General features: G+C 47.2%; 1 protein-coding gene across 1 annotated transcript in view; it reads left to right on the top strand.

Moving 5' to 3' along the window:
- Nucleotides 1-26426, top strand: part of LOC138493214 (phospholipid scramblase 1-like) — a 562563-nt gene that overhangs the window by 189954 nt on the left and 346183 nt on the right. The window contains exon 3 of the mRNA XM_069620366.1: nt 21580-21638. Within this exon, the coding sequence (XP_069476467.1) occupies nt 21580-21638 (59 nt within the window). The remainder of the gene's footprint in view (nt 1-21579; nt 21639-26426) is intronic.

The following is a 26426-nucleotide window of genomic DNA, read 5'->3' as shown; positions in this document are numbered from 1 at the left end:
AGGGATGAATTGCAGCCTGTAACTCTTTCTCAGGAATTGGAGAAATTCTTGTTGAGGTGGATGGGATGTAACGCCACCACTAGACATGCATAGTTGATGTTTATTTTCATGATCCAATCCCCAGGCAAGTGGATGTCTCTCAGAAAATACATATGCTCTATTTTCAAGAGGTTATAGAATACAAATGAACTAAGTGCTTTTTAGATCAATAACAACACAATATCCCTTGTCTGCTTCGGTATCGGGAAATGCGTAATTAAAAACTAGTAAACTAAATGGGTAGCAGGAACCACTGCCACATTTGTAATGAGATCCCTGACATCTAGGTCTATTATTTTTCCCTCGTGTTCATTGAAAGAAAATGGGAGGGGAGGAACCATCTAGCAGGTGGTAAAGTAGATTTATACCTGAAACTCCACCACAGTCTTCAGATATCAGTGTTCTGGTGTAAGATGTTTTCCACTGTATCAGCAATTGGGCAAGTCTTCCCGGATACCTTGTAAACAGTTACATGTTGTAGTCTTACTTGGTGAGGATTGTTATTGGCCAGAGTACCCTAATGAAGCATCCCCTCCAGTAATCTCCTTGGTGGGGCAAGAAAGCATACTGTCCTCGTCGAGAAGAGAAAGAGTGGTCATCCCAGGGGGTGTATTGTGAGGGTCTGGTAGAACTGTGGGGACAACTACTATAGAAGTGGGATCTGCTTATTCTATCCCTGTCAAAAATATTTGTGGTAAACACTTTTCAGATATTGGACTCGGCTTTGTCCAGGGCAGTGAAAGTGAGAATGTAAGAGGACAAATTCATAATCATTCTGCCCCAAAAACAATTCCCTTGTGTGTGGGATCCTGTCTCAGCATCAGCCTGGATTGACATAGTCGGATATCCAAACCAACCTTTGTACCCAGCCTCTAAGCACTTGTATGTCTAAGAGTATTATATGAATTGCTCACTTTTGTACACGTTCAAAATCTGAGTAAGTGGACCCAGTACATCATGGATCTTGTCTATACATGATTTCAGGGCTTTTTCTACAACACTTATTTGGATATTTACCCTTTAAGAGTGTAAGGAAACTATAGGCTGGCTGTTGCATCTGTTGTTTGTCCCTCCATATCAGGGAGAGCAGGATGGGGACATTATGCCTGGAGTTTGTTCCACTCATCTTTGTATAGGTGACACCTAAACCAGTGACCTATAAAAAATAAGGGCACTCCCTCGGAGGGCTGCCACTCTGCTGCCCTTAAGTCCTGGCTGTATGCATGATCAAAAGATGGCTCCCAACATCATCTAAACTGCAGACAAGGGTGTAGGGCACTTTTTCCTTCTCTTGGTTAGAGAAGAGAATCTAAGTCTTTAGAATCTGCCTAGGGGGTATCAGGGATGGAAAGCACATACTTGGCATCTTGTGCCACAAACAACGTCTTTGGTGCTCTCAAAGGACCAATCAGCCCAACCTTTCTCTCTTCCTGTTCAGGTGTCCTTTCAGAGGTACTGGTGGTAAGGGGCAATTAGATTACCTTTCTGAGTCATTATTAATATGCATGGTTTTACAAACATGTTTGCATTGTCCAGGAGGAGTAGGAGGCCAGGTGGTAGTGAGTCATAGATACAGAAGGGTTGAACTCCACAATTGTGTTAATAAGATAGTCAAAGTCCCATATTTATGTATTGGTCATTTGGAATGAGCCTATACCCAAGTGTTATCAGGCGCAGCAAGGCAGGAGGGTGGGGGAGAGGAAGTAGCAGTCCTAATTGGCCATGCAACATTATTTCGTGCAAGTGCTGTAACGAGAATTGCATGGGAGGGGAAGTGGAGGAACTGGATGGAGGGCCATTGCGAAGGAGATTTCCAAGGGAGGCCAGGTGGACAGGGCCAGGGGGAAGCAGAGAGTGAAGATTTCTGCAAGTAAATGCAAGTTAAAGGGGCTGGAATAGCTCCAAGGAGTGTTGGCTGGCCAGACAAGTCAAGTGTAGGCGGGGGGCCCACGAGGGCAAGTGCAGGTTAAGTCTTGGGAGGGCGGAGGTTTAGGGGAGGGCAAGTGCAAGGTAGACTGGGCATGAGTGGGCCTGGTGCCAATATGACTGAGGGAACCAGGCCACCAGTCTCAGGCAGAAGGGGACTTTAGCATGGAAGGGGCAGGGGGATGGAAGAGGAGAAAAGGAAGGTCTTGAGGATCTTCCAGAATTTAAGGAGATCTGACTCAAGTCTGAGAGGGGCAGGGAGGCCATTCCAGAGGGATTTGCAGAGAGTTGGAGCTAGACGAGCAAAGAGCTCTAGCAGGAAGGTATTTAGGGGGAGAGAGAGTTGGATGTAGCGGGGTTCCAGGCCCAAGTAAGCCTTGTGGATGATGCAGAGGGTCTTGAACCTGATCTTTCGCAGCAACCGGGAGCCAGTGGATAGATTTAAAGGCTGAAGAGATGCAGTCCCTGGGCTTGAGGCCAAGGATACATCTGGCAGTCCTCTTCTGGGTTCGTTGATGGGGTGAAGGGAGGATTTAGGTAGATTGAGATAGAGGCTATTGCGGCGGTCCAGCCTGGAGAGAACCAGAGTTCTGGAGACATTGAGTTTTTAGGGGAAGGTGAGAAAGTGGAGAATGTCTCTGAGGAGGTACAGTTGAAAGGGGGCCTTCTTGGTAATGTCTGTGATGTAAGGAGAGGAGGAGAGGGCAGTTGAAGATGACGCCAAGGTTTTTAGCTTCACAGCAGGATGAGTTGAGGGGTCCGAAGGAGGGTGGTCGGAGTGTTGCAGGAAAAGGGGAACAGGGGTCCCAATGACAAGGATCTCTGTCTTACTGGCCTGAAGGCAGAGACCATTACTACTGCACCATGCCAGAATGGCAAACAGGCAATCCGGAATGAGAGAGGAACAAAGGGGGTAGAGTAGGAGAGCTCCATATCATCTTCATAAGACTGAAAGTTAGGAGAGAAGGTGGAGATGAAATGGGCAAGAGGGGCCAGAAAGATATTGAAGAGCCAGGGCGAAAGGATAGGGGCCTGACGGACACTACAGGTGGAGAGTGAGATGGTGGAAAGAAAAGGGCCCAATTGAACTTGGGAAGGTCGGTCAGAGAGGAACGAGGTCAGCCAGTCCAGTGCCAGGTCTGTGATGCCTAGGGTGTCACAGATACATTTGATCAGGGTGGCATGAATGACTGTATCAAAGGCAGAGGAAAGGTCAAGAAGGATGAGAAAAGGAGAGCTGGAATCAAGGTTAGCAAGCAAGTCTTCATGGTTGTTCAGGAGAGCAGTTTCTGTGCTTCTGGAAGCTCTAAGGCCAGGCTGGTGGTTGTGAATGCAACCAACAGATTCAGTGTGATGGCCAAGCTGGTAGATGGTTTCTCCAGGAGTTTGACCAAGAAGGGGGTAGTGGAGATAGGATGGTAATTTGCCGGACAGGAAGGATCGGCAGGACGTTTTTTGAGGTGGGTGTGCACGAGGGAGTGCTTGAGGAGTGAGAGGAAAGAACAAGTGGCAAAGGAGTGATTGCAGGAATCGGCCAAGGCTGGAGCAAGGGTGACAATGTTGTCCTTGACAGTCCTTGAAGAGCAGGGGAGCATCTGTTTGGATGTATCTTTCATAGAGCAGACTTGTCTAGAAACCTCATAAGGTGATATGGTAGAAAACTAGGGGAATAGAGGGAGAGTGGAGAGGGGGGCCTGAAAGAATGGGAGGGAGAAGGATGTGGAGTAGAGGTAAATCAGGAGAGGATGTCCTGCATTTCGGAAAGGTAGTGAGAGGCAAGATAAGTGTAGAGGGCCAGGGAAGGCAGAGGAGAGGTGGAGACTGCTGTAGGGTTGGCGAGTTCCTTGCAGATTTTGTAGGCCTTCTTTTTAGAGCAGATGGCAAGTCTGTATTGCCTTTGGAGAAGGCGATAGGCCAGTTTGTCAGAGGATGTGCTTGAAGCCTGCCACTTCCGCTCAGCCACTCTGCGCTTGCGTTTCAGAGCGGCCAGATCAAAATCATACTAGGTGTTGCATGTGGAGGCAGGCTTCATGCGGATAGTCATGGCAGGGGCAAGGATTTCCAGTGTGTTGGAAATTGAAAGTTGAAGGTAAGGCAGGGCTTTATTGGAGTGAGAGGTGTGGGAAGGAGTTGGAGGGGGAATGAAGGTGGTGGCAAAAGCGGCAGTAGACACTCGCTTCACTTATTGATTGAAGGAGAATGAGGCTAGCATTTCAGAGGGAGGCTTAGCAGGGGAACCAAACAGGTCCAGGTCAGAGGATAGGAAAGCATGATCAGACCAGGAGAGAGGAGTAACCAGAGGATTGAAAATGAGGAGGTCTGAGGAGATGAGAGCATCAAAGGTGTGTCCAGCAGAGTGAGTTGGACCAGAGGGCAGAATTGAGAGGGAAAGAGAGTCACAGAGATTGCAGAAAGACCCAGAGGCCGCAGCAGGTGAGTTGATGTGAATATTGAAGTCTCAGAGGAAGATAAACTTGGAGGAGTAAGTCAGGAGGGAGGAGGAGAGGTTGGCCCATTCGGAGAGGATGTGAGAGACCTGGCCAGGGGGCCTGTAGATGGTGGCCAGGGTCAGAGAGAGGTGAGGGGAGACACCAAACCTGCAGACAAGGCATTCGAAAAAGGAGTAGGTCTGAGTAGGTATGATAGTTGCAGGGACTCACTCAGGGAATATGAAGGTCACTACACCCAGGGCCGGTTAAGCCTGGGTTTGTAGAGGATTTTGTAACCCTCAGGGAGGAGAGTGTCAAAACTTGTGACAGAGTTGTCCATGAACCATGTCTCAGTCAGGGCGAGGACATCTAGGTCAAGGTCCTCAAGGAGGTGGCAGATATCAGAAGAGTGTTTGACTGCAGAGCGGGAATTGAGGGTAGATATGTGGAGCAGGTTGCCACTTTTAAAGGTCTTCAGTGGAGGGATGCATGAGTGTGGTACACTCATCAGAGATGGCAAGAGAGCCAGAGGGATGACCGAGGGAGGGGCAGGGAGGGCAGGAGAGAGGAGGAGGATATTTGTAAGAGATGGGAGACGCCTATCAAGTAGGAGGAGGTTGGGTTGAGAACCCTGGGCCATGACAGTGCCATTCTGATAGACATTAATGAGGACCCTGGAGGAAAGGAAGGATGCCAGGAGTACCTCACAGCAGGTGCCACCATTAATTGGAGGGGGAGAGTACAGAGACCATGAGGGGAACCCAAATGTCAAGAGAAGGAATGACAGAGAGGATGTCAGTGAGGGTCTGCCTGGCGGAAGCATTGACATAGGTGTCGGCGATAGGCAGGCCAGGGTTTGAGACCAGGAGATCTGTTTTGAACTTTGTCATTCCGGTCTTTGACAGAACGGTGGGATAGGTGATAAAGAAACAGTTAGAGAATATGGGGGAGATTGAAAGCACCATTGTGGAGAATGAAGTGAAGGAGGGGTGGGGGGGAGTGAAGAGCTGCCGAGCACGACCCAGCTAGCCACACAGCAATGCAGCGATCAAGCCAAATGTGAAAGGAAGAGGCAAAGGTTACAGTAATAGAAGAAGGGCATGAATATTGAAGGGAAAACAGGAAAAAGAGGAACAAGAGAGGGCTAGTGGAGGGAGAAAGAAGCTAAAAAAAATTGGCAGTTGTACAAGCACACAGGTTTAGGCTTGCCTATGGGAGAGGAAAGAACATACTTTTCACATAAAAGCAGTAATATGCAAGTAGGCAGGTTTCAATTTTCTAGCAGGTGGGTAAAAACACACCTTTTCACATAAAAGCAGCAATATGTAAGTAGAAGGTAATTACCGAGATGCAAGCATACAATACATAGGCCCTCATTACGACCCTGGCGGAAATCGGAAAACGATGGCGGAAATGCAATACCGCCATCGAATAGCGCTCGGTGCGACTATGACCCGCCACCGCAAAGTACGAAGCCATTAGCGACACCGTAGTGAACGCCAACGCTAACTGCACCAAGTACGCGCGCGCGCGCCATGCCAAACCGTAAATACCACCATGGCGCAAGGGTACGCGAATTCCGACCCTAGCGGACATGTACCTAACGCCATCAAGCATGGCGGAAAGCACCATTCCGCCATGGTGAGAAGTACGGCATCGCGAATCAACCGTAAACGGCCCCACTGAGTGCCTGTACACCGCTCCCTGCCCACAAAGTACAACTCCCCGTAGGTGCAATGAAGTCACAATGCAACCAGTGAAATGTACAAGTCACCCATGCATGCCAACGAACAAAAGATTCACAAGAGGGGCCAATGGGAGCTGCAGGGCACAGATGGCACGAATACAGAAGCCATTCCAATGGACATGACCACAGTCCCCCCCCCCCGAAACGCACGCAAACACAGGCACCTGTGACCAGCAATATTCCGAAAATCACAACATTCCACCAGTCCACCTGGCTGACCGGCGTCTGTTACACAAAACCCAATCCCCCGCCCCTGAGCATGACAACATTCAAACAGTCATATTGGCAGCCCCCATCCCTGACCTCACTGGGCTCCGTAGGCAAACGCGCCCAGCACAGTACCACGCGACTATACTCCGAAACCGGAACCCAATGCAGATCTCCTCACAATACATCGCTCCCCAAATAGGAATATGCCGCATCACTCGCAAAGAAGAACGCTACACGGCCCATATCAGAATAGAAATTTAATGCACAACTAAATCACCAAGCTCATACAGCCATTAGTCCATGAACTACAAAACACATATCACCATTGTGGGCTGCATCCGCAAGGAAGGACCAGCTACTACTTGTGTGACGCCCTGTTCCATCATGGTACACAGAGCCACATTCACGTACGAAAAGGCAACATGGAAGCGCACAGAACCGCAGGCCCGTCCCAATGGGGAGGCACTAGTCCAACTGAAAGGCCGAAATGTTGCTCTGAGCCACTAGTACTGCGTAAGGGCATGTGGCCCATTGGCGATCGTCCCATAAGATCGTAATGCTGCTCCACTGATTAACACGAAGCAGCAGGTGTCGGGAGTAAACGCCATCTGCAGGAGTGGCATACAGATGGCAGTGGCAAAAGGGGAGGAGATACCTGTCAACCAAAAGAAAAGAAAAAGAACAGAATGGCCATCAGAACTACATTCGAACAACTCACTTCAATGATCACACTAAATCCACAGCCATATGCATGCTAGCCCACTCCAAAGGATCATCACCACCCCAAAACCACTTGCGACTCATAACTATCTATATCGAGGTGTAAACACCATCACAAACGAGTGTACCTGTGCATGCGTCTGTCAAAACAGATTCCATCAGATGGGAATGTTAACGTGCATGGACACAAGTGTCTGAAGGCGCGTCGAGACAGGGAGGGCTCAACAAGGCCAGATAGACGATGGTCCCACTATGGCAGCCCTGCATCACATAGCGCAGGGGAGGCGGATAGATTCCAAGAAGCACTGTACATGGCAAACCCTGTATCAAATCACCTGCCCATGCATCCATTCATCATTCCCTCATCCTGTTATAAAAACGCCTGAATATTTACTCACAAAACATTCGAAATTTCCATTCAGTCTGTGCGTTATGCAGCCTGCAAAATCCACAGTGCCCCAGCCCGTAATTCCAGTGTTGTGAAGTTACATGTATTTGGGAACGTCCGGCCTCATCGGCCACGTCACTATTGCGCATCCCAAACTATTCATATCAATCATTGCTTCCTCGCCATGGCCTCTGTCTCAAGGACATTGAACAATAGAACGTTATATTTGCAGTCAGACCTGTGGGCATCTCCTCTCCGCTAGCTGAAAACCGAAAGCGCCGGCCTTCGAATTCCTCATTTGCAACATCACGTCGAAAAGGCATCTGTGGCCATTTGAAATCACAAATTAATCCATCTAGTGTGGCTGTGTGTGAAAATGGCAACTGCCATCACCCACTAATGGGACGCCCCGCCCGTCGTTGCAACTCGGTACAGTGATGCATGAGGGCCCACCGTTACTCGAGTACTACGTTCCACTGACCCATCACAAGTCTGTTCGCGACTGCAAAGATTGTATGTGAAACAATGGGACCATAGCCGAATGTACATATCAACAAATGTTACACGGCCATCGGGTACAAATACATGATTGCAATAGCAAGATGCCATTCCTCGAATAGCAGCGTTGTGTGCGGGACGTGCTCGCCCAAAGGGGAGAGCGGCTTGCACAGGTGGAATGAATCACCACAGGTGGAGGCCATACAGCCTGAAAACACATAAAATGCACACCCAGTCTCCTCCCACAACCACACCCACTCCGAAATGCTACCGGCAGGACTCGCGATGTTGGCCCCGGGGGACCTGATAGCACTGCAAGTACTCCAACTCCAAGAAGAAGACGAACACCAACTACAACCGGCCGCACGGAGGAGACGCAGGAGGAGGAGGAGGCCAAGGCAGGGCCCGCAAGGGCCGCCAGCACAGCCACTACCACCACGCAGGCAGCCCGCAATCCCACGCCTCCGAGCACATCCGTTCAACCTCACTGATGAGCAGATCCACACCCTCTACCGTTTGGACCGGGACACCATAGCCGCCATTGTGGACATGACACAGGCTGACCTTGTCAGCATGATAGATAGCCCAACCGCCATCCCACCCCTACTGAAGGTGGTGTCTGTACTCCACTTCCTGGCCACAGGCACTTACCAGCACACAGTCGGACAGTTGCATGGCATTTCTCAGCCACTGTTCTCACGGACACTATCGCAAGTGCTCGATGCCCTCCTGCAGCACGCAGACGACTACATCTCTCTACCACGCTCGGAGCAGGAAATTACCAACACAAAAGTGGGATTCCATGCACTTGCCGGCATACCGGGTTGCATTGGTGCCATCGACTGCACCCATGTGGAATTGGTCGTCCCACATGCCATGGAGGCCCAGTACCGCAACCGAAAACAATTTCATTCCCTGAATGTACAGATGGTGTGTGACTCCAACAGGATCATTACACATTGTTGTGCCAGATTCCCTGGATCAACCCATGATTCTATGGTCTTGAGGAACTCTACTATACCACGCTACATGGAGCGACACGCAGGGAACAGATCCTGGCTACTCGGTGAGTCTCTTTTCATGCATGATGATGTGGGGTATGTGATGCGGCAATGACCTGGCAGGAAGGGGGGGGGGTGTGCGTACGTAGCAATGGCATTCCACATCATACGTTTATCGTCCACATACAGGTGATGCTGGGTATCCACTGAAGAGATGGCTCCTCACACCAGTCCGGAACCCACGGGACCAGCAAGAGGAGGACTACAACCATGCCCACTCACGTACCCGTGTAGTCATTGAACAGGCATTCGGCCTACTGAAGACTCGTTTCCGCTGCCTTAGCAGGTCTGGCGGGGCACTCCTGTACCGCCATGAGAAGGTTGCAAAGATGGTCATGGCATGTGTCATGCTCCACAACATGTGCGTACGTAGAAATGTGCCCATGCCCCCTGACGCAGAACTGCAAGCACCTGATGATGGTCATGATGAGGGTGGGGATGTGGCAGCACCTCAAGGAGTCTGCGAGGCACCGGAGGGCCGTGACATTCGTCAGCATCTCATTGATGCATGCTTCTAGCACTCACGCCTGGTGGCTGATACATGGACACGGGACTCGTGGCACTGTGTGTGTCTGGTACATGCACAATATGGACTGTACGCCTATGATGGCCTAGTACACAAAGATCATTGTCCACACATCTCATTGGTTGATCGTGCACTGTTTATGGCATATGTGATATCATGTTGAACACCCTATCGACCCGCCACCCAAGTGAGCCCAAAACACCCCCTCCACCCTCCTACCTCCCCCCCGAACACCAGTGTCCAAAGATGCTCATTGTCAGTGGGCTGTCGCTATTGCAAGCCCCCTCTGCGGGTGTCAGGGGCACCCCTGCCTGTGGAGCGCAGGTTCCTCCCAGATCTACGTTGGGGGCTGCCCTGGACGGAACTTGCAACGGATGATGTCTCTGCCTGCTCACGTCCATGCATGTCCCTAAGGGTTTGTGAGAGCTCAGTGAGCACACGGCGCACTGCGGCAAGTTCGGCACATACGTCTTTGGACGTCGCATGCAGTTCCCCCCTCAGGCTCTCGGTGCTACTCTCCATTTGTGCCCTTAGTGTCTCTGTACTTCTCTCCATTTCTGCCCTGAGTGTCTCAGTTGTTGTTTCTATGTCTGCCTTAGTGCGCCCACATTCATCGGCATGGTCCTTGAGGAGCGTGGCCAGTTGCTGCTGTTGCACGATTAACTGCTCGAGGGACTGTTGCCTCTGCTGGGCCATGGCCATTTGCGGGGGTGTCACAGAGGGGCTGTTGACCTCATGTTGCCTTGCCACAGGGCTTGTGGGGGATGGCCAGTCGTCGTCTTGTGGGTGCCCCTGCGTGGTATCCTCATGTTGTATGGGATGGGACAGACAGGGGGAATGGGACAGGTCATGGATGGATCTGACTTCGACATCCCCGTCTTCTGTGTCGGAGCATGCTGCCATCAATGGGGTGTCACCTATGGTGCTGCTGCCACCAGAGGCAGTGCCTTCTGTGGCATCCGTTGGGGGGACCTGTGGTGGTGGTGTTGTGGGCATGCTGGCTGCTGGGGTGCCTGTTGATGTTCCCTCCTCTGTGCTGCCACCTGATGTGTGCTGCTGCCGTGTCTTGATGCGTGCAGCTGAGGTGGAGGGTCTTTGGCCGTTGGTCTTGGCCCTCTTTGCAGGTGCGCTGGTAGGGGTGTCCTGATGCTCGTCGTTTGGATCAGACCCTGTGGTGGAGTAAAGGAGGGCGAGGGTTAATAATGGGTCTGTGGGTATTGGAATGGCATTGTATCACATGCATTGGGGTGGTACCTGAGGGTGATTTGGGTCGGGGCCTTGGAGGTGCTTTCATTTGTGTGTGGAGTGAGGGTGCAGTTGTTTGGCAGCCTGCAGTTAGGGTGTGCCTGCTGCACGTGTAGTGGGTGTTTTAGGTGTTTTTAATTATTTATGTATTTATTGTGAGTTTTAAAGTGCGCTATCAGGGCGATGTGTGTGGACGTTCTCCTGGACATGTGTTTCTGTTGGACACATGGTAGTTCACATGATTGGACATTGTGGATTTAGCATTGTTTTATCTGGCCCACCTACCTGAATCTTCGGATGTCTGCACTCCTTTCTCCATCCCTCCGACTCCCTCTATGCTCTCCATTCCGATGGTGGAGGCACAGATTTCTTCCCAGGGGGTCAACTTGATGGGTGATTCTGGACCTCCCCCGGTGGCTGTGGCAATGTTGCGGTTGGCAGAGAGTATGCTGCGGACGCGTATCCGCAGGTCGTCCCATCGCTTTCGGCATTGCTGTGGGTTGCGGGGTGCGGTCCCCACCGCACTTACCTGCTGTGCCACCAGAGCCCATATGGCCTTCTTGTTCGCAAGTGCCGTCCTGGTCATTTGCGTGGAGAAGACGACGGCAGCATTCTCCTGGAGGGTCTCTGTTAGCACGGTGAGTTCCTCACGGGAGAAGTGGACCTGCCGCTTGCGGTCGCACGCTTTCTTCGCTACTTTTCCCATTTTTCTTGGTTTCGCTAGGGTGGATGACGGGTTGGGGTGTGTCTCGGGGTAGTGTTTTTAGTGGTTGTGTGGTTTTTGTGGTTTTATAGGTGTACGGCGGGATGTTTCCCGTTCCGGGCCCATGTTTTTACTTCCGTTTCTGTATATTTCCGGTCACCGTACTTTCCGGTAGGCGCACTCTGCGGTGTCCGCTGTGATGGGTGGCGGTATTGCACCTAGGGCGACGTACGGCGGCGGTGTGGGCCGTTTTGGGGTCATTTCCGCCATCGCGGACTTTGCACTTCCGCCATGCCGTGGTGCTCGTGCCCGATGGGTCGGAATGGACCGCACTTTGCTCCTTCGTGCAATGGCGGAAACGCTATTTACGCTGTTGCGGTACGGTCAGTCACTTTCCGCCAGGGTCGTAATGAGGGCCATAGAATAGTGTGGTCAGACAGGTCACAGGAAGGCCTAATATGAGGAAGATGAGAGGCACTGTGAAGTGAGGGCAAGAGGAGCAAGATACACAGTTAGGTATATGGGGTGTGTGGAGGAAGTCATTGAAGATGGATCATGCCCACAATGGGGTGTGGGGGTGGACCGGACGAGGTGAGGCAATCGTGGTCGACCAATTGGACAAGAGAAAGAAGAATCCATAGTCTCTTGGAACACCCCTGCCACAGATGAAGAGGAAGAATAAATAGGGTCATCCGCCCCTAATATTGGAGGCACAGGACATTCTGGAACCCCTAGCAGGGTTTTTCACAAGTCGCAGGAACAAATATAGTCAACGCTTAATTCCCCTTAAGTCCTCTAGAGAACAACTTTGCGGCTTACTATGGAGTTTAAAAAAGTATTGACTACAGATGAGCAAGATGCATTGCCCTTTCAACAGAAGTGAAATGAGCTAAGACATTGAGTGAAAGAGAGGAGATGGGTGAGGCACTGGAACAGCAGGCCTTGAACCCAGAGGCGTTGCTAGGGGGCAGGGAGACTGGGATGGCTACAGACCTGGGTCCTCTGGTTGTAGCCCTGGATAGACGCTCAGGGGATACAACCAAAAGGCTTGCTTGCCCCAAGTCTAGACAGTCCCAACATTAGCATAGCCCCAGATCTTTTCCAGACCTAGCAACACCGCTGCTTGAAACTGTGACACAGAGCAACAGTGGAGTGGCCGCTCTAAGCACCTGCTGATGCAGCTATGTGCAGGGAGTAAGGCTGGGCCAGAGAATGGCGCAGTAAAGCCTTGCTTAGGCCCACACATCCCAAGGGTACATCACGATGCTGCACAGGTTACTCGCTCACGATGCTAAAGGAAAAAAACGAAAGCGATGAGCGGCGTTGGGAATGCAGTACGAAGCATGCGTACCTACATCACTGAAGAAAAGAGCAGGGCTTGCACCGAGACCATGGCTAGTCGCACCTCAGAGTAGCTCTGACTAGAAGCCTAACATTTGCCCAAACACACGCCTAAATAAAAGCATAAAAGAAGTATACAATAAGAAGTCTCGGACTGGCTCGAACTGGCCCATAAGGCAATAGGTCAATGCACTAACCAAAAATGCAAAATGCTAGTGTGGGCACGTTTTTTTGGTCAAAGTGGGCTACTTTTTTGGCCAATGTGGGCCCGTTTGATGAGTTATTTCACAATGTGCCTAGTTGTTTTGACTATTGTTCCTGAATAAACATTCTTTAAATTGCACAATTTGGACACATTTTATCATAAAACTCCCCATGGGGACTACTCGAATAGCCTGTCACAAAAGCAATGAATTGTCATTTGCAACTGTGGGACACTTTTTCATAGATGCACGAGACAATGTCATGCTCCAGTCTGACCCAGACAAAAAGTAATTCAAAGAGCTAGGTGGAAATAAATGTAAAACAGTGTCTTAAGTCATGCTGGCAAGCATCAATGCAGACCTAGGTTTGTTTGTTCCCTCATTGTATGTTGTGTGGGTATGACGTTGGCCTCTATGTTGGATTCGCATTTTGGATTTGGGCTTGTTCTCTTTGGTTTACTACTTGAAGTTGGGGTTAAAAAACTTGTTCACATTTTCAAAAAGTGTACTCTTTGCTGCTGGTTTTCGGCGTCAAAGAAGATAATGCATAATAAGAAGCCTCCAGTCTTCACATAGAATTCCAAGATAATTTCTCCAGATCAGCATTTCCCCCATGTCCCCATCACAATTTTCATGGGAAGCTGGTCCAATCATGCTTTTAAAATAAATGTTTAAAAAAAAAACCTTTACTGGTCTTGCTGAGGAAACTGGGGCGGTGATAGATATAACCTTCAAACCCTGGATTTAGTTTATAATTTTGCAATAATTACTATATTTAATAATCCTACTACAATTTACTTAGATGAGTGTCTTCTTCAATAGAGTTTGATGTTTGAAAATTAACACTCTTCCCTCATACCATATTTCTGTTTCATGACGTTCTGTCAGCGCTAGTAGGATTCGACCCTCCTTCCTGATCCAGCCCTTCCGCCCACTCCTCACCTGGTGTCTCAGTGTCCGTGGGTTGTTGGAGTCTTTTCTTCCACAGGGCCTTTTTCTTCTGAGCTGGATAGGGTCTGCCTCGGTAGGAAGCCACCCTGACCTAAATCAAAGAGGTCAAGGGGGGCCTCTCTACCGGAACAAACTATCGGGGGAAAAAGCCTTCCGGCATAAAAAACCCCCTCTGAGTGAAGTGCGTGGGCGCCTTGGAAATCCAGCCTGGAGGAGGGCCTGGAGATGCCGCCTGGTGGAGAGCCTGGAGATGCCGCCTGGAGGAGAGCCTTGCGACGTGGTAAGCACAGGGAGGAAGCCACAGATACAGATAAGAAGCCCAGGGAAAGAGCCAGAAAGCTGGCAAGCCAAGGGGAGAAGAGCGAGCGAGACAGGTAAGCAGATATATGGCCGGCAGGGCCAGGGGAGAGAGAAACTAAGCAGAGAAAGCTCGAGGGAAACAGAACGGAGGAAAAACTGAGGAGCGTTTCACCCGAAAGCCTAGCGTGAAAGGTTGCAACGCGCAGGCTTCCGGGTGGAAGCGAAGAAAAAAGGCGATTGGTGGCGGGGCCGCCAAGACTAGAGCGCTGCATAGCAGTGAGAGAAAAAACGTGGCGGGGCGATTCAATGGCCGCTTAAGCGCCATTGAACCCACTCACGCCACGGACTTTGGAGTGTGACAGTATGCCCCCTTCTATACCTCACACCTCCCGGCTTGCCCGGATGGGTACGGTGGAACCTTCTAGTGAGAACTGGGGCGTGTACATAGGAATCAGGTTCCCAGGAGTCCTCCGATTGGGGATAACCCTTCCAGGACACCAAGTATTCAAGACGTCCTCTTCTATACCTGGAATCTCGGATGTGTGAAACCTCATATTCAGCAGAACTGGGTTCGGAACAGGCAGGTAAGATGGGTTTATTATTACCAGTAATACTTGGATCTACAGAGCGTAGTAAAGAAGCATGGAAGACCGGGTGTATGCGGCTCATCTTCTTGGGAAGCTCGAGTCTAAATGCTACTGGGTTTATCTTATGTGTGATCTTAAAAGGCCCCACGTAGCGAAAGGACAACTTAGTTGGGCGTAACCAACGGGGAAGGAACTTGGTGGAAAGCCAAACCCTATCACCCGTCTTCCACTGGGGGCAAGGTAGGCGATGGGAATCGGCCTGGGCCTTGTACCTTGTTTTCGCTGCAGACAAACTAAGTTGAGCTCTTCTATGTGCAGTTACAATTTCGCTTAAAGTGGACTCGATGGTAGGCACATTAGAGGGGGAATGGAGAATTGGTAATACCCCACATGGGTGAATCCCATAAGTACAATAAAAAGGGCTAAGTTTGGTAGCAGAGTGAACAGTGTTATTATAAACAAACTCGGTGGTGGAAATAAGAGACACCCAATTGTCTTGGTGACGGTTTATGTAGCATCGGAGGTACTGCTCCAGAGTGGCGTTAAGGCGCTCTGTCTGGCCATTAGTCTGGGGATGAAACCCTGAAGATAATGCTCTATCAATGCCAAGACGTTTACACAGGGCACCCCAGAACCGTGATGTGAATTGACTCCCTCGATCAGAGATGATTTTATCGGGTAGCCCATGTAAACGAAAAATGTCCTTGAGGAATACCTCCGCCATCTTGGAAGCGGATGGGACACCTGCTAGCGGAGAGAAGTGTGCCAATTTGGTGAAGGAATCCACAGTTACCAGGAGGCAGGTAGAGCCTTGGGAGGCCGGTAGATCCACAATAAAATCCATAGAAATATGGGACCAAGGTCTAGAAGGTATCTCCGGTTGCTCCAATAGCCCCATGGGTTTACAAGTGGGAGTCTTACTTTGAGCACAGACGGAACAGGCCTTGCAGTAATCTTTAACATCCTTGTTTAGTGTAGGCCAATAAAAGGAACGAGTGATCAGTTCCATTGTGCCTCTTTGACCTCGGTGACCCGCTGTGGCATGGTCATGACACCATTCCAGTATCTTCAACTGTAAGGCTCTAGTGGGTACAAAGAGTCTTTGGTTCACTAGCAGCAAGCCTTCTGCAAATTGCACACCCCGTAAATCCCTCTGAGGGATTGTCTCCTCTAGATCTGGCGTATAGGCAGACCTTATGTCTTGAAGGAAGGTTGAGACGGCACCTACAATCCTATTGCGTGGACAAATACTCAGAAGGAGGGGTAACATGTGTAGCAGGGGTATCTCTTCGGGATAGAGCATCAGCTAGACCATTCTGAGTCCCCGGTATGTATGTAATGGTGAAGTCATATTGCCTGAAAAAATGAGCCCAGCGTGCTTGCCTGGAGTTAACGCATTCCATCCCACGAAGGATTTTCAGGTTTTTGTGATCAGTGCGCAGAACAAATGGATATACGGACCCTTGTAATAGGTGTCTCCATTCCTCGCAGGCCGACTTGAGGGCGAGTAGCTCCTTTTCAATCACGGAATAATTCCTTTGACTAGCTTATAGAGTTTTAGACAGATAGGCTATTGGGTGTTCCACACCCCTACATTCCTGAAGCAACACAGCCCCCAGTGCCTCGGCAGAGGCGTCTGCCTCAACCACAAATGGTTTGCCCTGATCCGGTTGGCACAAAATGGGTGCAGAGCAAAACAACTTCTTCAACTGGACAAAAGCGGTGTTAGCCTGTTCAGTCCAAAGAAAAGGTTTAGCCTCTTTCTTGAGCAGAGCGGTAATGGGCAACACAGCTTGCGAGAAATGGTCAATACATTTTCGATAGAAGTTGGCTAAGCCTAAAAAGCGTTGGACTTCCTTCAGGGTAGTGGGTATAGGCCACTCTAAAATGGCGGCGACCTTCCTTGGTTCCATCGTTACTCCTTCTTTAGAAAGGATATATCCTAAATATGGAACAGAATCAGCCATGAAGACACATTTTTCTGGCTTCACCAACAGACCATTTGACTGAAGACGTTGTAATACTGTTCTGAGATGTAGAAGATGTTCTTGGGGGGAACGAGAAAATACCAAAATGTCATCCAAATAGACTATGGTATTGATGAATAAGACATCAGAGAAAAGGCGATCCATGAAGCGTTGGAATATTGCTGGTGCATTAACGAGTCCAAAGGGCATCACCCTATATTCGTAAAGACCAAAAGGGGTCCGAAAAGCCGTCTTCCACTCATCCCCCTTGCGGATTTGGAGGAGGTGATAAGCACTTTGTAAATCCAACTTCGAAAAAATAGTGGAGCCTTGTACTGCTTCTAGGATGTCATTAATGAGGGGCATGGGATATCTGTCCCGAACCGTGACCTTATTGAGGCCACCATAATCTATACAAGGCCTTAATTCTGATGAATCACGCTTGGGAATGAAGAACAATGATGCGCCCGCCGGGGATTTTGACGGTTCTATCAAACCATTGGCTAGATGGGAATCCAAATATGACCGTAAAGCCTTCTTTTCAATGAGGGATAAAGGAAACATCCTCCCAAACGGTACCAAAGCGTCAGGTACCAGGTCGATGGCGCAATCTTCGGGTCTATGCGGGGGCAACTCAAGGACAGCCCTCTCTCTAAGGACCTCTCGGAATTCAGACAGTTCAGATGGAACACAACAAATTTCACTCGTAGTAGCTACTCCTGATGGAATGATCTGGATCCGTTCGGGAGATTGAAGAGGTAAACAGTGCTCCTTGCAAAACTCTGAATCAAATGTCATAGAGTTTCTGGCCGAGTCAATGTGTGGATTATGTTTCCTCAACCAAGGGATACCCAGAATCACGGGGAAATGAGCGGCTCGAATGAGGTCGAACATTAAGAGTTCTGAGTGCTGCTGTATAATGATCGTCATCTGTTCAGTGGTGTGAGTTATGGGTCCGGAAGATAATGGGGATCCATCCACGCCCTCTACCTTCTGAGCTTCCTTTCGTGGCACCAAGGTAAGTCCCTGGTGTCCTGCCCATTCGGTATCCATGAAGATCCCAGCAGCTCCACAATCGATTAGGGCCAAAGTGGAAAGTTGACTTAGCGGAGTTTGCAGCTGAATGGATACCACCATGAGACGAGAATCCAAGGTATTAGGAGGGGGTGCGACTGTCAGAGTAACATAGGGACTAGAGCTACAACCTCGGAAACCTGTCCCTTCTAGTCCCGAGGTTTGTCGTTTCCCGACCGCTGAGGAGGGACTTCCGGACAGTTACGAAGGAGATGAGAATTCGATCCGCAATACATGCATAGGCCTGCATCCCGACGTCTCTTTCGCTCTTCTGGAGTCAAGGGAGCTTGGACGGATCCGATCTGCATGGGTTCTTCCTTGCTCCGGCCCGGTGGCTGCGATAAAACAGGAGGAGTAGAGGAGGCTAGAAGGACTGGATTGCGATGTTTCTTCCTTTCAACCCGTCGCTCGCTCAGGCGATACTCTATCTGGAGTGTGATGGATATCAGGTCTGAAAGAGTTGTGGGTCGAGCTATGCGAGCCAATTTATCTTTCAGCTCTTCTTTTAGACCTCGGCAAAAGAGTGTGTACTGGACGTGTTCTGGCCATCCTGCATCAGCAGCCAGGCGTTTGAACGAAGAGATATATGTGCGTAAGTCATTGTTCCCTTGTTGAACATCGAGCAGTTCTTCGGCGGCTACATGGGTAATCTCCTCTTGTTCAAAGGTCTGCCTTAATAAGGTCAAAAAGGCTCCATGGTCTTGCACCACTGGATTATTCTCTATTACCAGTGGGGATGTCCAAGCCAGGGCATTACCGGTCATATTAGATATCATAAATCCCACCTTGGAATGACCACTGGAGAAAGAGTGGGGGCAAAAGGCAAAATAAATGGCACAAGATTCCAAAAACTCCTTGAGTTGTTTTGGTGTTCCGTCAAATTTTCCAGAGGACAAGGCCATAGGGGGGAGATCCAACTCCCTGGGTTCCCGTGCGGATACCAGATGCCTTAGAGCTGCATTTTCCACCTTAATGTTCTGCAATTCAACACTCATCCCTTGAACCGCCGTAACCAGCTCCTGAAATTGTTCAGGGGAAGCCATGATCCTTTCTTGGCGTTGCAAACTGTCAGCGCTAGTAGGATTCGACCCTCCTTCCTGATCCAGCCCTTCCGCCCACTCCTCACCTGGTATCTCAGTGTCCGTGGGTTTTGGAGTCTTTTCTTCCACAGGGCCTTTTTCTTCAGAGGTGGATAGGGTGTGCCTCGGTAGGAAGCCACCCTGACCTAAAGCAAAGAGGTCAAGGGGGGCCCCTCTACCGGAACAAACTATCGGGGGAAAAAGCCTTCCGGCATAAAAAACCCCCTCTGAGTGAAGTGTGTGGGCGCCTTGGAAATCCAGCCTGGAGGAGGGCCTGGAGATGCCGCCTGGAGGAGAGCCTGGAGATGCCGCCTGGAGGAGAGCCTTGCGACGTGGTAAGCACAGGGGGGAAGCCACAGATACAGATAAGAAGCCCAGGGAAAGAGCCAGAAAGCTGGCAAGCCGAGGGGAGAAGAGCGAGCGAGGCAGGTAAGCAGATATATGGCCGGCAGGGCCAGGGGAGAGAGAAACTAAGCAGAGAAAGCTCGAGGGAAACAGAACGGAGGAAAAACTGAGGAGCGTTTCACCCGAAAGCCTAGCGCGAAGGGTTACAAGGTGCAGGCTTCCGGGTGGAAGGGAAGAAAAAAGGCGATTGGTGGCGGGGCCGCCAAGACTAGAGCGCTGCATAGCAGTGAGAGAAAAAACGTGGCGGGGCGATTCAATGGCCGCTTAAGCGCCATTGAACCCACTTACGCCACGGACTTTGGAGTGTGACACGTTCAACTTGAATATTCTGAGTATAACCTTGTGCCTCTTCAAGAAAATGCACAAGCCATGTTTGACTATTGTATTATTGTATTCTATTTGATAATTCTAGGGTTGGTCTGGAAAGATTGCTTAAGGCATTTGTAAAGTACGCTAAGGAGAATGGGCTTATTAATCCTAGAAATACTGGCATTCTGAAATCGAAGACAGAATGCTAGTAACTCGTCTTTATTTGTTGAAGGGGTGAACATCAAAAACAGCCTGAGTGTTATTTATCTGGGGTTCAATTTGGGGGCATATGCTGGCATGAGAAATATTAATGAAATCCTCTTGCAGAAGGCCGCACAGCTACAGCACTAGATAATTAAACTTGATCAACAATTTGGCAGATTCTCTCTTAGGCCCGCACTCCTGTTTTATGAAGAGAAAATTGTCCCTAAGATAATTTACGGCTTTGAGCTCTATGGTGATGCCACATTTAAACAATTGGATAGAATTTAAGGTAGAATGTGGCAAAAGATCTTTAGCATCCCTAATGCCATACCTCTGGCGGCCATTAGGTTTGAATTAGGAGTGGCATATCTATCGGCCCGTGTAGAGTGGTGGTTGTTGACGCTATATTCTAAATTGGTCTCCCCAATTGCAGATTTCCCTTAAGAGATCTTACGGGGTTCCCTTCAGTCTGAACAGCCCCCTCATGTGAATTCTAAATATTTGGTCCAATTGGGGATGCAATGCCAAGCTATCCTTGAAAGAATTGTCCTGGAACTGGAAACTTTAATTAATAATCCAAATAAGGCAAAAGGGCTAGTGTTTGATGTCGATTGGGCTGTTACAACTGATGTATTCCACTCATTCTCATCTATGAAACATTTCTCATGAGCATAAATGCTGGGGAAGCCTATCACGTTTGCTGTATGAATTCCCTAATCGTCGTCATAGGGATCTTCTCCTTAGGGTATGCTGGAATTTGCTCCTATCTAAGGAGATAGAGCTTAGAGGAAGATTTTGTCAAACTGCTTTGGAAACAATAAAACACTTGGCTCTTGATTGTAATGCATTGACTACATGCAGGAACAAATACATGGCTATTTAAGTACCGATTGGGTTGTTTTGATGACAATATATGAAGAAGATATTTAAACATTCAAAATTTTCATGAAGGCCTTTCTCTTTTGGGGTTTATTAAAAGCCTTAATCTGTCGTAAGAATTGAATGTTAACCTTAATGGCTAATAATTCCGGTGTGATTCTGTTAGGGCAATATGTTTGTTTACTTTTTTTATTTTAGTTTTTGCATATCTGCAATCTGAAATGAATTAATCTGTTGTTTTTTTCTCTTTATTTCTGTTTTCTTTATTTAATAGATATGTTTCTGTGTCTTTTGTAAATAATTTGTAAATAGGCCTCCTGATCTGTAAATTGACTTTTATGTGTTTATATGTATGTTAATTTGATTATCCATTTTGTAAAGGTTTAATCTAAACCAAATACAATAAAAAAAAATGATTGTATTCTTGCATATGCTGCACTGTATTGCTCTCCCTTGCCGTCTCTGCTCATAAAGATACGGCTAATACCCCTATGCATTCTGATAATTATGCCAACAGTCAACTTTCATAAACCCTAGGTGTTCATGCAAAAGGCCTCACTATTCTGAAGCACTTTTTCTGCATCAGCTCCCCAAAGGGCTACACCGAACGATATATTGGTTTATATACTGTAAGTCTGATATACCTATCATCATCATTTTATCTGACCTGTGCAAGTTCTGTTTTTTAGATATGTAGTAGAAGTTGATTTGGAATAATAATATATAGCGTAAAATGTGTAAACTAAACATTATAGCCAATTTAAAACTGTATCTATCTGCTCTTTCAGGATATCCACTTCAAGAGGATTCTGAAGATTATCCAAGTGACTTGGAAGGACTTACCTTGGTACTATTATAGAAATGTTTTAGCAACAACTTTTGGCATTGTAAATCTATCTCTTCTTTGCTTTGTTAGAGTGCACGGGTTGGGGCCTCTCGTTATGAATTGAAAGAATCACCTAAAATGGCCAAAGTACATCAGAGATTTTGGTTACCTCAGTGAAATATAAAATGGGTGACAAATATTTGAATATCTTGATTGTAAATTTATACTGGAATGAGAGGGTTGTGGGGATTGTTGAATTTGTAAACCATATTGAGGAGTGTTTGGCTAGGTGGAGGTCTAGTGGGGAGATACATGTTTTAATGGTTGGTGACCATAATGTGAATAGTATAACTGAGCTTAGGAATGGGAGAAGCATTAATCTTAGGCTTAACATGAAATGCACCCACTTGCTGGCAGACTGGAACCTGTTGGTTGCCAATGGCAATGTGGAGGACGTTTTAGTAAAAAGCCCCACTTAAAAAAAGAGGGGAGCAGACATCTTTTTATTTTTATTTTGGCACATGGTTGATTTCAAACCTTTACCACATAGTCATACAAAAGGGTAACAATGAACAATAAACAATGTAAGGAGACAGACAATTACACAAATTAGCAAGGAAAAAAAACCAGGAAAAATGAAGGAGGAGCTCAGGACAAAGAAAAACATATGAGTATATAAAATGTTTATACATTAAAATCATTAGAAAGGGTTTAAGATAATTTTGCACTTCACTGTTTTGGAATGGCATCTTTACTGTTATCCCCTAAGCAGTATTCTTTTAGTAACTGTTGTGTTAAAAATGTCCTTGACTACGGGCTATTTGTGTCTTATAGCCATGCTGACGATTTGGAGATTTCGTTCAATAGTTTCGTTATGGCAAATATCAGATGGAAATTGTTCCCATCACATAGTTGTAGCCACCAATCATCAGCGTTTGTTTGAAAATCACCCATGAATTAACCAAAATACTCGGTTCTCAAGATCTTTAATGCAGGGACACAGAAGGGTCAAATGTTTTAGTGTTTCTCTCAGTCTGCTACATAGATGACATGTTACGTTGTCCTCCCCAGTTGTTAAGGGATTTGAGGACTTCCTTGGTGTGGAATAGAGTGAGTCTAAATCTCATTAACAAGTTTCGTTGTAGAGAGCTGGGAAATGTAATTAGACATTTCACAATTTTGTTTAAAGCTTTGGTTTCTGCATTTATGCACGGATATAAATAGAATTTTAATTTTTCTGATACTGTCATGAGCCAGTCTCTTAGCCAAATGTACTTCTTGCCAGCATTCGCGTTAGCCTTCAGGAGATCCGGCGATATCTCATTATCTAAAAGATAGGAGCATTGTTTAGACCAGAGATTAAGAGCCCAATATGTCTTTTTGTCTTTACCTTTCAGAATGTCAAATTGAGTCGGGGAGTATTCGAACAATAGCTTTCGATAATGTGCTAGAGAATTCCATACTACTATTATGTACAGGGATTGTAGGCCCAGCTTGTGCCTTATTCTACAAGCTGGGACACACTGAGGGAGGTGTAAGATGTTCTTCCAAAAGGTGCCCTCTAATGTTGTCCAGCTTTACCATGGTGTGCATAAGGAAGCCTCTGCACCATTTGTCAGTATGAGACAAACTTTCTGCTAATAGAAGTTTATAATGTGTATAAGAGAACATTTGCCAAAGTTTTAGTGGATCATCCTGCCCTGTGTTCTTAAAATCTTCACTTTCGATTTTATATCAGTTACCCTTTGGGCATCAGCGAGGCTTGAACTAATGTTGATGCCTAAGTATCTTACATTTGGTATCTGACAGATCTGTTCGTTTGCAAGATACCACCTGAATTTTGAGGTTCCCTTTCTTCCTCATGTGTTTTGGAGAACCAGGATGGACGATTTTGAGGTATTGATTTTAAGACCATTGGATTGTACATACTTGTGCAATAAATTTAATTTGAGTTGTAGGCCAATTTCGGTCTGATCTAATCGAATCAGGTCGTCGGCGTAAATCATCTGCTCCAATAGTTCGCCATTTATTTTGGGGACATAGGACGTTTTTTCGCTCAAGGCATCTTTCATATCAGAAATGAAAAAATTGAAAAATTCCGATGCCAAGGGGCAGCCCTGCTTTAGACCTTTCATGGTGGCTATTTCTCTGGTAAGCAGTCTCTCTGAGTTCAATTTTATTTGAATTGAGGTGTTCGTATAAAGGGCTATGATTGGAGACAATACGTCTGGATGGCATTTCCAGTGGGCAAATTTTGATCACCGCAAATTGTGGTCTATGCTGTCAAATGCTTGTGCAAAGCCAACTAGAGCAATGTAAGTTTTCTTATTTTTGATCAAGGCTCTTGCCTTAAGGATTTTCAATAGGAATAAGTTTAGGGTGCAGCCAACCCCCTTGACAAATCCAGATTGTCTGACGAAGAATTTTCCCGAGTCAGTTGCCCAGTATTTCAATCGCGACAAGAGTGCCCAAAACATCAAGAAGGGCTATCGGGCAGTAGTTTTTAGGATCCGCTTTAGAGCCCTTCTTGAAAATGGGGCGCACCACCGACTTTTTCCAAGATTCAGGAATTTTCCCTAGGGCCCCAATTGTGGTGAAGAGATTGAAGCAAAATGATCCCCACTCTTCAGGGGCCTGCTTAAGCATGAAGTTCGAGAGACCATCGGGTCCCGGTGCTCTCGAATTGCTTTCTTTTTTGATCAAATCTGATTTCTGCCCTTGATCTATTTAGGTCCCAAACTGATGATATGTGTGGTAGAACATTATGTGGGACCTGGCTAGGAGTGTTCTCGTAGATGGTCCCAAAGAAGGAAATCCATGTCTTTTCTGTAACCGGTCTTGTCCTGAGCACTTTCTGAGGGTCATTTGTTTAATTTATTAGTCCATAAACTTCGAGAGTCTTTATTTGAGAGGGTCGCTAGCATTCATTCTGCATCATATTGGGCTATTATGATAGCCTTGTGCAATTTTATCCAGTTTTTGTATCTTTGCTTTTGCTTTCTTATAGCTGGTTTACTTTCGAGTCTCCCTATTAGCTGTGACAGTTTGATGTCCCTTCTTAACAGACGTTTCTTCACCTGTATTTCTTCGTCAAAGATGTGTTTCGGTTTAAAATGAGGGTTTTCCCCCAACCTCTCATATTTTCCCAAAAGTCTCTCAGGAGGGGTAAGTAGTTGCAACCCATGAGATTGATGTTCGATGATATGGTGTATCGATCACATAGGAGAGACACATCTGCTTGCTTGAGGTGCATACAATTTCTACCGCAGGTTACTTCGTGACGAATCGCCACTTGGTTCTGGTTTTGCTCTTTGTCAATAACAGGGAGAATTTCACTAGCTCGTGGTCACTGTACTGCATTTTTATCACCTCTAGTTTTGCAACTCGGTGGAGGGCATTTGCTGTGGTGAAGAAGTAATCAAGGGTCGAGCGTGGGAGGCCTCTACTTCAAGTGGGGGCAGCTAGAATATCTCAGAGGATGTGACCATTTAACATGTGAAGATTGCATTTGGCTAATTAATTCAGCCAAACCTCTGCCCTTGATCTTCTCTACCACAATTGGCCTGATTCCTTGTTTTGACTTGCCCATGTTCTCTCAGTCTTTATACAATTCAGATTGAGGTCCCCGCCGATTATTATCATTGGGTCTTCATGTTTTGCAAGACATTCATCTAGTTCTCTCATGACCATGATGGTGAAACATTTTTGTTTTCACATTATCTGGTTTCCGGTATATGTTTACAAAAATCAATAGTTTTTGGTTAGATAGATTCCCTGATAGCCAATTGAGAGATATTTGGATGTATGGATTTGGGTTTATCGAAGTGAACATTTTAGCGCTCACGTCTTTGTTGATCAACGTCAGGAGACCAGATGAAGGTCTTCCTTTTTTTCCCTTTAGAGCTGAATTCATGAGCAGGTCAAAGCCCTCAGTTATCGGGGAAGTGAGTAGCCAGGTCTCTTGCAGGCAAAGGATAGTCGTATTTTTGAAGTTCACATCCTTTTTAAAATAAAAAGGTGACTGAAGCCCTTTGATATGAAATGATATGATGTGGCATTTATAACGCCCCTATACACAATTTTTTCAAGGCGCGACGAGGCAAGAGAGCCAAAGATAACTCGATCTCTATCGAGGGGCTCCTCTCTCTAGCGTGATTCTTTAGCATTATGGACCCAACCAACCACTCCCAATTTTCATCTGCAAGAGTGGGCTTTCTGAAGTTTTTTTGAACATTCATTGTTCGTTCTGCCAATCTACTGCAAGTTGAATGTTACTTGCATAGGGCTTTTGTCTGAACATTTAAATGCCTTCCAATTTCTGGAAAGTAGGCATGTTGGAGGCCTTGCTTCGCTTATGTTTATTTTCTCCAGGCTATTCACCAAAACCGATCCACTGGAGATAGATGGTTGGTCATTGCTCCTGGTTTTGGGGATGGATTTGTCATGCAATGGGATTTTGCTTATTGTGAAGCCTAAAGGCCATAGATGCTCAGCTGAATTTAACAGTAGGTTGTAGATCAGCTTTGAATCAATCTGCAGACAAACAGTCATGATTTAGAGGAATTGGAAATTCTACTGTTCCAATGTCGCTGGATTCAATTGATCTAAGCATTGGAATATGGTGCAGCAGTTTCAGAATGTTAGTCCAGTTCATTTTTAAATCATCTTTTGCTGGCAACATTCTTTCTAGATATAATTTCTGTGGCCTTTTATCATTGAATGAGAAGATTTTATTGCTATTTAAATTAGGAATCTTGATCTTGTTGTCCAACCAATTTATAGGCTCTTTTTTGGCTATGGAGAGTTAGG

This window comes from Ambystoma mexicanum, chromosome 10 (genome assembly GCF_040938575.1).
Source record: "Ambystoma mexicanum isolate Mex_15411 chromosome 10, UKY_AmexF1_1, whole genome shotgun sequence".
NCBI classification, from domain to species: domain Eukaryota; kingdom Metazoa; phylum Chordata; class Amphibia; order Caudata; family Ambystomatidae; genus Ambystoma; species Ambystoma mexicanum.
This window is presented reverse-complemented; position numbering and strand designations above follow the sequence as displayed.